The sequence below is a fragment of the Heterocephalus glaber genome, unplaced genomic scaffold (assembly GCF_053883595.1).
Source record: "Heterocephalus glaber isolate CG9 unplaced genomic scaffold, H.glaber_assembly_v1.0 deba00001531, whole genome shotgun sequence".
Taxonomy (NCBI): Eukaryota; Metazoa; Chordata; class Mammalia; order Rodentia; family Bathyergidae; genus Heterocephalus; species Heterocephalus glaber.
The window spans coordinates 20655370-20668156 of NW_028258329.1; the positions used below are offsets into that span (position 1 = coordinate 20655370).

Here is a 12787-nt window from a genome sequence, read left to right on the forward strand (position 1 = left end):
AAAAGCTTCTACACAGCAAAGCAAACATCCAACAGTGAAGAGACAACCTACAGAATGGGAATTTTGCCAGCTACTCCTCAGGACTAATATCTAAAATATGTAAAGAATTAAAAATTAGACTCCTAAAAGATCCAATCAATAAATCCAAACAAACACATTTCTCAGAAGTACAAATGGCCAATACAGAAAAAAAAATGTTCATCTCCTCTGGCCTTTACGGGAATGCAAATTAAAACAGATTAGATCTTACTCCAGAAAGAATGGCTATCATCCAGAAATAAATAACTGCTGATGGGGTTTCAGGAGGTGGAGGAACGCCTCTCCATTGTTGGTGGGAATGTAGACTAGTACAACCACTTAATGGAAATCAGTATGGAGATTCCTCAAAAGAACCCAAAATGAGAAATCCCATCCAACCCAGCTATTCTTTTAGGTATCTTCCCCAGAGTTAAAAACATTACAATGATACATGCATACCCATGTTTATAGCAGCACAACTTATAATGCACCTTGGGCGTGGCCTAAATGTCCATCAATAAGTGGAGTTTTAAAAATGTATTTATACATAATGGAGTACCACACTGCTATAAAAGATAAATTTGTGTCATTTGGGGCCTGAGATTTAGCTCAATGGTTCTGCTGCCTGCCTTGCAAGCGCAAGGTCCTGAGTTTGATCCCCAGTACCGCCCCCCCCAAATTTTTGCTCCATTTGTAAGAAAATGGATGTACCTTGAACCCATAAGGTTAAGTCAAACAAACCAGGCATCTAAGTTTAAATATCAAAAGGTTTTTCATACACCGAAAGTATAAAAGAGATAGGGAGATCTTTTGCAAAAGGGGACCAAGAGATGGAGGGAGTGGGAGAGGGGAGAGGAAGGGGATGAAAAACGAAGATGTGTTATGAACCTGTACCAACTCCTCACAAGTATAATCATTATGTACTGAAAACATGTACTAATGAAAATTTTAAAAGGTGGGCATGTTGGCACGACTGTTAATTCCAGCACTTAGGAGGCTGTTGGCAGGAGGATCAAGCGAGTTCAGGCCAGCCTGAACTACATAACAAGACCTTGTCTCCAAAGATTAAAGTTAAAATCAAAGTAAAAATTTTACAGCTCCAAATAATAAAACAATGTGCCTATAAAGCTGGTATTGTAATAATCCTAATACCACTGTTTCAGTGCATATAAAGTACACATCACACAGCCGGATGCATAGCAGTCATTCAGGTTACTGTAATTACTAATAAGCAATCGTGAGATGATTGTTACACTGCTGCAGTTCCTATGACTTGTTTCCAGCAGAAGTAATGCATTATTTTGTTTCATTACTTCTGTAAATTAAAAACAAACCCCAATTAACTAAAACCTTTGTTCCACAATGGTGTCTTACATTCAACTTTTAGAAGGACAAATGACAAACTAAACAAAGGATAATATACATTTATTTTTGTAAAGTTTCAGGTGATTTCCTGATGTCAGTAGAGTTGTTTCTAGTATGTACCTTCTATGGCTACTTTCAGTTACAAGTGTTCAGTATAACACAGAAGGCACGTGAAATGCCTCAAACCCCAAAATCTCTAACTTATCTCTGGCATACCACATTTTAAAAGGTGGAAGTATTTTGGTAATGGTTACTACCGAATGTTTGCCAGTTAATCTTTAGTTAACCAGAACCACACGTTCCATAGATATTCCCGTAAAGTGAGTTATATCCATAAGGACATGGTACACGAGACAGAAAATTTTCCCTTTTCTTCAATTTCAAGAGACCATGGCCATCAACACATCTTACTACCTTGTTAAAAATGTATAATGAAATAGTACTTTTGATGAAAAATTTTTACTTCCTATTTACAAAATTTCTCTTGATTCTGAAAGAATTTTTTTATCATCCACAAATATCTGATATATTTTACGCTTAAACTACACAAGTTTTTTTAGGATAGTCACTTTCAAGGGAAAAGTTGTATTTTAAAAATCTGTATATAAAAGTGTATAAATGTCACTCTACTGTATGTATTTCCTACTTCCTCCTAATATAGATGTGCTGGTCACATTCATGAGGTCACAAATATTAAACATATTTTACTTCTTGAATAGAACTATGTGATAGAAAGCTTTTTGGCAGGAGTGACTCTGTTGGATAGCTTTATAATTTCAAAGTAGCTGTTAGAAATGTTAGTAACCGTGTTCCATTTCTTGCTCTGTGGGATGATCACACAGTTGAAGCAGTATCTTTAAACAATCATTAGTCACCACCATCAGCTCAGTCTTGGGACTCATCAGCAGCACCCCAGACAGACAGGCAGGTATGGTGATACAGCTGAATGATAAATAAAGATCCAGGCTTATGTCACACCTTTAGAGACTTTGTATATACCACATTATTGTGAATGTATACAAAATCCATTTAGTTTGAACACTATACTATGTACTGCATTACTATACTATTACAAAATATCCTTTTCTGTGAATAGAAAAACTGAAAATTTTCTTGGGCATTATTAGGCCTATTTTTAGCATTATTCCAAATGTTAGCTAGCAGATATTTTTAAATCTCAAATATAAAGCCAGTTTTCCTAATTTTCTGAAATTAGTTATTTGACTTAATAGGAATTCTGCAAGAATACTGACCTATCTCATCTACTTTCAAAAATTAAAAATAAAGAAACCAGACTGGCTACGTGTAACAAGAATCTTTCAATTCCAAAACTACTGAAAGACCATGAGTCAGTTGACAACGAAATGATACAGGAAGCAGCTGAAACAGCCGCATTTTTTTTACACAAACCTACCTCTATTCCCCTAAGGTGACAAAAAAGTGGAAAATATGCCTTTAAATCATGCAGAGATTTAAATAAACATTTTTCTATTTCTTCTAAGAAACTAAAATGTTTCTTATCTTACAATCATAAATTTTTTTTTTTTTTCTGGTACTGGGGCTCGAACTCAGGAACTTGTGCTTGCGAGGCAGGCGCCAGAACCACTGAGCTAAATCCCCAGCCCAATCATAAATATTCTTGATACTCAAACTTTTTTCTGTGGCCAGTTATTTATATGTCTGAGTCTAGATTGTGTGGTAGGTACTATTTAGCCAAGATGTATTATAATGCTAAATTATGTATAAAATATTATTTCTGGTATTTGTCCATCTTCTATTGAAGTGCCATTATTGTTGCCAGGGGAACTAAAGAAGAAGAAAACGGTCTTGCTGGCGGCAGGTGTCTCATGCACAACTTTCTTCAGCCCTTTTGTGCCATAGTGGGAATCCGGACCCTAAACAGAAACAAAGGTTCATTAGCAATTTTCATTTATTAAGCATTCAAGTTAATTTAGTGTAATTAGATTAAAGGTCTATTATATTAATTATAGCTCCTATATAAAATCTTTTTTGTGTGTGTGTGCCGGGGATTGAACTCAGATCCTTGTGCTTGCGCAGCAGGCGGTGAAACCACGGAGCTAAATCCCCGGCCTCCTATATAAAATCTTATGCTAAATAATTTCATGAAAAATGCAATTTTTGCTAAAGAGCTACTGAATAAGTAAAAATACAAGATGTAGAGCTCAGCCATTAGAGAATACTGAAAAGGTTTTAAAGGAACAGTATTTTGTCTTCTGTAAATGTTTAATGTACTACTTGAACAAAGGGCGCCTTATGCAAAACCTTTCAGAACAGAGCAGTGCTGAGATGCACTGCTTTTCTTAGTACAGCCTCCCCACTCCTTTCTAAAAGTTTTACTATGAGTGACCTGTATGCTTCTAAAACATGCTTTCTGCAACATTCAAGAGGAAACCATGGCCTGGGCATGGTGCACACTCTTGTGGATCCTGGCACTCAGGGAGGCTGACACAGGAAGATCACAAGTTCGAGCCCAGCCTGATTAACTTAGTGACTTAGTGCAACTCTGTCTCAAAATAAATATATCTTATTGGTGGTCATGGTTTGCCCTACCTCATGCCCACCTTGTAAATTTCCATTGGATCTTAGAGTTTTGTCCCACTTTGTACCCACCACACCACAAGCTTTGCTGCATAAAACATCTTTGAAAAGTGGGGTGGGTGGGCAACCCACTTTCTGGTCCCCCTTCTTTCTCTCTTAAAGAGAGAAACTTTCTTTGAATAAATTTTTCCTACTCTTAAAAAAAAAAAAAAAAGGGTGGAGATGTAGCTCAATTCCCAGTGCATGCACATGCACGCGCACTCACACACAAAGAGAAACCCACAGGCCCAACATGCACAGCCCTAGAATGCTCTGCACGCCTTACTTTGAGTGTTGCACATGCTGTGTAGCACACATTGGGCAGGATTTCTATAGGCTCCTTAAACATGACTCTGAATGTGTTAGAAGTCCCATCACAACTAAACCCAGTATCATTTTGTCCCAGGGTCTGTTTTTTTTCATATTCAATGATCTGTAATTTTTAAAAGAGAAGATACATTAAATTAAACCACTTGAAATAAAATTCTACAGAGAAGCATATGAAGCCCTTAAAACTAGCAGAACAGACTACTAAACCTTATTTTTCTTTTTACTTCTAACCACCAAAGATGGCTTCAGGCATGCTGCCAGAAAATGGCCATTTCTCATTTGTCACAGTGAGGATGAGGAAGATGTGAAGAACCCAGGCTCAGCTGCAGAGAGGGGAGCTGCTGTGGTGTAGATTCCAGAATGTGCACATTTTCCATGTCTGAGGGAAGTGGGCCTTTACTCCTTGCTAGCCTATGGTTGACGCTAGGAAAATTCCCATAACATTTCTTGTGTTTCAATGTTATTTACTGGAATTTTAAATGAGTTTAAAGCAGTATGTTTGTCAATGTTCAAAATGTAAAATTTGTCTTTTCACTTTAGTTCTCGCCTTGTGCCCAGCACCAGGTGAGCACCCAGGGCCTCCAGGAGCTTCTGGACACTTCCATTCTGGGCTAATGGAAGTTGACATGCAAGAAAAAGATCATTAAACAACACAGATGCTAGAACCCCGGGAATTTGCCATCTTTCCTTATGGTCTCCAGAGCTAGTGGTAGTGGATGTGGTTTGGCGGCGGCTTTCCGAATCTTCAAGGCCAGCATGTCCAGCCTGCTAGAACATGAGATGTTGGCACTGTTACCTAATACTGAGGACTAAGCCACAGCTGTGTCTTAAGAAGGACATGGCTCTTTTTTACGCACAAGTGGCTCTCCAAGAAACAAGAGATGGAGACGAGGCACTTTCACAACGGAAGGCCATCTTGGCAGTGCTCAACCTGCTACTTTTATCATGCTGGCTTCACTTCCTTTATCTCATTTCTCAGGGGTATAGACCCAGGCAGGCAAGAAGAAGCCCTCTAGATCCTTCTAACATATACTCCTGTTTTAGCTTCAGGCTGCCTTTATATAACCTGCATGGTGTTGGTGATTCTAAAGATATCAAATTATTGGTCAATGCTTAAAAATGGATCCTGGAGAGATTTCACATAAAAACCTTCACTTCTGGCTTCTTGGACATCCTTAGGCTTTTATTATCACATTGTAACTGCTGCTGCCAAGAGCTAAGGAGTGGCTGCCCTTTAAATATTCCATATCCCACAACTCCTTTTCCCCTACCCCCATTGTCTCTTATACCAGGCCTTTGGCTTCTATTTAAATGATCTGCCTATGCCCTGGTTGGCATTTGAGTTGGCCACTTCGGACACAAGGGAACAGACTGTTACGGTTTATGTCTAGATGTCTTCCCAAAGCTTCATGCAGTCATAGGTGGCTGAATCAAGAGTGTGTGACCCTGGGATTAAGGGTGTGGACTGCTAAATCAGTCCACTGATTGGTTTGGCACAGCCCCAATCCCAGTAGTCTGGATAAAAGGGGCAGAAAGACGCTGTTAAAATCTCTTGTTGTTTTTGCTACCTTGTGGGAGTAATGAACTGTGGTTCTCCTCTGAGATGTCCCTCACCATGTGCCACTCTGCCCTGAAGCCAGCCAACTATGGACTGAAACCTCTATGAACTGTAAGCTAAATAAGCCTTCCCCACCTCCCCCTTTTTTTTTTAACCGGGGATCAAACTCAGGACCCTGCGTTTGCCAGGCAGGCACTGGAACCACTGAGCTAAATCCCTGGCCAAACCATTCCTATTTTAACTTTGGGTGTTGGGTATTTTGTCTCAGCAACGAGAAAAGTAACTAACATATAAGTAGTGGTGACAAACAGCATATCTGGAATAGGCATGAGACTGGCCATGGGGGACAAAATGAACAGAGCTCTGCTGTTTACTTTGATCACACCGTTTAGATTTTATGGATCTGTTTTTGGCAGTACTTTGTACAGAGCTACCTCTCAGCTCTTTAAAAATTTTTTTTTTTTACTTTTTATTTTGAGACAGGGTCTCACTTTAACACATTCCTGCAGCTTGAACCACCAGAGGTACATGCATGGCTGCCCCATCAGGCAGTTTGTACCACCCAATGGGACAGTCATGCAGGTACCACCAGTGATTCAGAGCCTCCTGGCAGTGAGACATATGAACGTGAGACACGTGAACATGTTAAGTCACTCAGGCTGGGCCTGAACTTGTGATCTTCCTGCTTCAGCCTTATAGACAAGCAAGGCCCTGCTGTGAATGCGTTAAAAACTAATAAAGCATTTTGATTACAAGGCTTATCAAAGCTTTAACTATTAAAAATAATATACTAACATTTTATAGAGCCCAGGTGTTTTCTTTTTTGGTTGGTAAAGTCTTAATCATTTACTTACTTTTCTCATATTTTTCATGTTTTAATTTTGTATAAAATAAACATACATTTCATATAGTTTATAAATAAAAATATAATATAGATATCTTTTCAAAAAATTCTACTAATTAGGGTCTGCAATAAAGAGCAGTGAAAACACTGGTTTATTGAAGGGAAGGCGGGAGGAGAGGTGTTTGACTTCCTTCCTGGTTAGGTAACTTGTGCCTGCTCTGAAAGGAGGTACAGCAGACCTAAAGCATGAGGCAGGTCTGGTCAGACACTCCCAGGTGGAAGTGGTTCCCTAGCAGTTTGAAGTAAGGAGACAGGTCCTAAAGTTCAAAGTACCATGAGAAAGGCAAAAGGTACTTTAAGACAGTTAACACACAGCAGGGGTTTCCTGGACAAGGAGAACTCCTGTTATGCTAAGGCGTCTGGAAAGGACCTCAATTTTTTGAAACCAGGTTTAAAATTTTTAATAGTGAATTTCCAGGCTTAAAATGCTACTAATGGCCTTCCCGATCCCTTTGACAATTATATTGGAATACGGATTTCTATCAAGACAATATTTTATTGTAGTCTTGTACATCTGTTTGTAAATAATGGAGGAAAAAGTATACCTGTATATTCACTTGATAATCTGTGGGACCATGGATAGATCCATATAAGCCAAATCCAACTATGGAGATTCTTCTGTTAACTGTGAACCTGAGAGAAAGGAGCCAAAAATAAAAAAACAATCTGCAAATGTTCATATTCTGCAGGTTTATATTACAAAATATTACCTGGATCCAATTTTACTTATAAAAAGGAAAACTATCATAGATCACACAGGTGTCCTTAGAAATGCCATCTTATGCGGGGTAGGCACTGGGGATCAAACTCAGGACCTTGCACTTTCAAAGCAGGTGCAGTGCCACTGAGCTAAATCCCTGGCCCAGAAATGCCATCTTGTTTGCTTACCAAAACCTTTCTTTCTAAAGTAAATGTGAAGTTAACAGGACCTTAAGTAGAATTTGCTTTCTATAATATAAAGGGAATTCAACCTAAATACCCACTTTTTGTTTTGCTTTTATTTTTCCAATATTAGGGATGGACCCAGGACCTCATGCATGCTAGACAACACTCTACCCACTCTTGCTGTCATGATAATTGTAGTCCTGTTACTAGTCCAGACATGTTTACATATCTCTTTCAGTAACACAGTCCTGCCAGCCATTAGGACTGAAGCCCATTATTCCAAACCAGGACAATTCAGAAGTTCAACAAATACTTGCTGAGGACCTATCATATTTAGGTATTGGTCTTGGCACCGGGAAATTAATGGTCAACAAGACAGAGTTTTTATCCCTATTGGGAATTTTAGCCTAATGGCAAACACTGGTAAGAAACAAAAAAGGAATAAATAATAATTGTGGTAAAAGCTGGAGGAGACTGCTGTAATAGAATACTGATGGAAGATGGCTAGGGACAGGACTTACCTAACTCATACACTTAAACTCAACTAAGGATTATACAATAAGAGTAATTAGCAAGTCCAGTTTGGTTATAACAGCTAAGAAAATGATCTATCTTACTCCATTTTATAAATGTATAAAAACTGACATTAAACATCTATATAACTATATAACAGATAATCTGTGATCCAAAGCAAGTAAGTCAAAGCCAAAACTTCAATTATTATTGCTATTGCTAGCACACCACCACTACTTAATGAGTACTTCCTAAAGTGCCAAGCCCTGAGCTTCAGTTCTTAGATGAATTCTTTGATCACTGTAGTAGCCCTACAAAGTAGTTAACTATACTACTATTATCATCCTAAGTTTTTAGAGTTAAAGAAACAGATTTAAGCCAGGTGTGGTGGTATATGCCTGTAGCCCTAGCTACTCAGGAGGCTGAGGTGGAAGGTCCATTTTTGCCTACACGTTTGGGACCTGCCTGGGTAATAGTGACCCTGAAACAAAGAGGGGAGGAGGGGGTAGAGAAGGAGAAAAGGGCAGGGGAGGAAGAGAAGAAGAAGGAGGGAGGAGGAGGAAGAAGAAAAAAAGTAGAAATAAGTTTAGAAGAATGAACTTGCCCTAGTCAACAAGTATGGCAAGGCTGGGGCACAACTTCAGGTCTTTTTGGATCAAATGCTCTTTAACCCCAACCTACACATCCAGTTACAATAAGAGGTCCACGTTAAAATTTTGCTATTACCTATAATATTTTACTATATAAACAATATACTTGCTGTCAGGTATATTCAGTGGTACAGTATTGCTTAGTGTGCATCAGGGCCTGAGTTCAATCCCTAACACCAAAACAAAACAACCCAGAACATGTAACTAAACAAATGAAGAAAAGCTAAAAGCATCCATAAATCCAGAGTTAGTCTTGTCATCCTTTTGCATTTCTTTTTGACTTTTCTATGAACATATATGTAATAAAATCATAACAGTGTGCATGTGTGTGTGTGTGTGTGTGTGTGTATACTGACTCACTATACCTAACCAATCCCTTATAGGATAATCTAACCAATCCCTTATAGGATAATCTAAGTTATCTGCAGGATTTTTTGTTTTAGAAACAGTATCTTGTACTGTAGTTTGTGCTGGTCTTGAACCCACCATGGAGCCCAGGCTAGCCTCCAGCTCAGTCATCCTCCTGCCTCAGCCTCCCGAGGGGTGGAATTACAGGTATGCACTGTCATGCCTGGCTTATTTGCAGTTTTTATATGATAATGTCATGGTTTAGAATGAAATCATCTTATTAAGGCTTAATTATTTTTGTACAGTAAATTTCTAGAAGTAGAACCGCTGATAAAAATGAAAAGAACAGGCCGGGGATTTAGCTCAGTGGTTTCGCCACCTGCTGCGCAAGCGCAACGACCCGAGTTCCATTCCTGGTACCAAAAAAAAGGAACATTCTTACAGCTTTAGATAGACACTGTCAAATTACTTCCTGGAAAGATTAACATGCTGTACTCCTACAGATCTAGCTGGGTGTGATGGTGCACGCCTGTTGTAGGCATAGGCAGGAGGACTGCTCCAAGTGTGAAGTTAGCCTAGGCTACCTGAGTTCAAGGCCAGCCTGGAGTTGTAAGACTTTGTCTCAAAAAATGGAGGAAAAAAAAAAAAAGCACAGATCATTTCTGTCTCACTCAACCATGAGTGTTTTAATTTCCTTTTGGTTTTGAAAAAGATGATTAAAAAATTCCGTTTATATTTCTTTGTTCATTAATGAAGGGAAATATTTGCTCATATGCTTACTGCCCACTGGATTTTCTCATTAATCAAATACCCTTCACGTTCTTGTCTTAACTGGTGAGTTTGTCTATTTAATGTAACCTTGAAAGAGTATGTTGTATACAGATGACAGTTATGTATTGTTCATTGTTTCTATGTGTTACAAAAATGTTCATATTTGTCATCTACCTTTTAACTTTTCCATCATTTTTGGGGGGGGTACAGGGGATCAAACTTAGGACCTTGTGCTTGCAAGGCAGGCGCTGGAACCACTGAGCTAAATCCTCGGCCCTCTACCTTTTAACTTTATGGTAATTTTGGTTATAACATTTTTCAATTATATATAGCTAAGTTATGATCTATGCCAAATTTAGAGAGGCTCACCTCATCCTCACAGTAAAGAAACATTCACTGGTTCCAGCTTTTGTAGTTTTCTTTTCAATGTTAAAGGTTTAATGTGTATGAATATTGGTACATGGGATCAGTAAGGCTCTAACTTTATTTTCTCAGCAGTTAATCCTTCCCTCACTATAATGTTCTGAATGCTCATTTATGTTAAATTTGTTTCTGACCTCTATGGTCTGTTCCATAGAACACTAAATTCTTAACAGATAGGTAAATACCTTTTCATGTTTCGTCTGTATCACACTTTGTCTCTTTTAGAGACAGGGTCTTATTTAGTTGCCTAGGCTGGCCTCAAACTTTCAAATCCTGCCTCAGCTTCCTTAGTTGGGATTACGGACATATGCCACTGCACCGGACTATGTAACTACTCTGCTTTTGCAGTACTGGGGTTTGAACCCAAGGCCTGGCACACACTAGGCAAGTGTTCCACCACTGTGCTGCACCCCAGTCCAGTACTACTCTTTTTAAGAGAACTGACTCTTCTGTATTAATTCTGAAATAATGTTTCCAAGCCACTCCTCTCTACCAAAAACTTTGCTAACTTTTGAAAGAAACTGATGAACATACATAGGTAATTAGGGCGATACGTCCTTACCAAAGCCTGCTCTAGCTGGAGCTCTCCAGTCCTTCCTAAAGCCACTCGTTGTACTCTTCTGTTTAATTCTACTTCTTTGTCATGTCACTACTGTGGATGACTTCTTCACGATATTTCAGTAACACTCACTGTGACAAGTAATATGTACTATTACTAGGATAACACAGCAATGTGCTAGATCCAAATATATAGTATTCACTTGATGTTATAACTGAACTTTTTTTACATTTAAAAAATTTTTATTGTGGTTTTATAAATATATGCATATGTTCTATTTTAACTGTTTCTAAGTGTGAAGTTCAAGGATATTAAGTATATTCAAATCATTGTACAACTGTAACCACTATTCATGCCTGAAACTGAGTTTGATAGCACACAGGAATAACAATTCTCAAATATACTTTATGTAAGTGAGGACTATTGTCTTCAATTGCTTTTTGAGCCAATCCTGAGGTTAATCAGGTAGACCAACTGTTCCCCAAAGGAACTCCACCATCAGGGAGGAATCCTCCATCCTCACAAAGGTGCAGGAGCACCGCTGGCCAGGAACCAGGGGTAAGAGGTTCCCTACAGTGCACAAAACAATCTCCCACAGCAATCCTGGTCAGCTGTCACAGTGTCATGCCCGACTCACATAGGGGGATAATTTGTTTATAAGTTTTAAAACTGACTTCATTTTATGTATAGATCAAAGACTTTTTAATACAATTTAAATGTTCATTGTTTGTTTTTTTTCATAAGAGAGAACTACCACGTAGGTAGAGGAAATATTCTATAGTCAGTTCTTTGTGGTAGGGATAGTCTACAAAGTTGCTCCATACACAGAATTAGCAAATACTGAACCACTACTACTGGGAAAATACAGACATATATATGCAGACATGTACCGTACCACATTAAAATCCTAAAAACATGTCCTAGTAGATTCTATTTGCATTATTTTACAAAAGAGAAACCTCAGCTTGCCTGAGGCTGCCCCACCAACAGGTGTCACAGCTGGAGTCCAACTGGCCTTATGGGCCAGAGTTCCCTGCACCCGACTACAAGGCCCCACTTCCTCCATCCCCCTGGGAGAGTACAACAAGGCCTCCACTTGCCTGGGGACATGCTGCTGTAGCAACTAAAGTCGCTGGCTGAAGGTGACTGGGGTTACAAATACATTTCAGCCAGCAGGTAAGTTCACAAATATGGAAACCATGAATAAACAGGACCAATTCAACTATTTTATCTGGAGACTCTCACATAATATGCCTGTACCCTGCAGCTGAAGTTGTCTCATCATGCCGAAACACACGAGTACTGTATCAGGCCACTTAAGTTTGTCCTCTACTGCTGTCTCTGGTTAACATCTACACACTGAATGTACTTATATACTTAATTGTACTAACAGTTACACTTACTTCTCCTTTAAAACTAGACCATTTACCAAATAAAAATGTATTGTAAAAAAGAACAAATCAGGTTTGATGGATTTGGAACTACTAATGTACATGCTACCTGTGAATAATTAAAAAAAGGCCTCTTCCAATATACAAGGTTCTAATTTATTTTTTATGACTATATAGGAACATTGTTGCAAAACAAGATAGAGAAGATAGTATCCCTATCTTGAGGTTTCAATAGTCTATCACATTAAAGAATTTTTAATCTATTAATAGTTATATTTAGAATAAAGGTGAAATTTTATCAATTCTTGATATCTATTAAAATCAAGTTGTTTTTCTTTTGGTCTGCTACTTCCTAACATTGAGCCATTTTTCCATCCTCCAAATAAACTATTTACTCATATAGTGTTATTCTCCTATGCTACGGCTACATTCAATGTGCCTACATTGAATGCTGAATTTTTGTTTTATATTGTA

The 12787-nt window shown here is 38.5% G+C and overlaps 1 protein-coding gene across 2 annotated transcripts in view; it reads right to left on the reverse strand.

Moving 5' to 3' along the window:
• Nucleotides 1-1426: 1426 nt before the first annotated feature.
• Btbd1 (BTB domain containing 1) overlaps nt 1427-12787 on the reverse strand; it is a 36663-nt gene continuing 25302 nt past the window's right edge. Inside the window, exons 6-8 of one of the 2 annotated variants that reach the window (XM_004852868.4) lie at nt 7319-7406; nt 4268-4414; nt 1427-3278 (exon numbers count right to left, since the gene is read on the reverse strand). In XM_004852868.4, coding sequence (XP_004852925.1) covers nt 3120-3278; nt 4268-4414; nt 7319-7406 — 394 coding nt within the window. In that variant the 3' untranslated portion in view covers nt 1427-3119. The remainder of the gene's footprint in view (nt 3279-4267; nt 4415-7318; nt 7407-12787) is intronic. The other variant, XM_004852869.4, reaches the window with a different exon arrangement.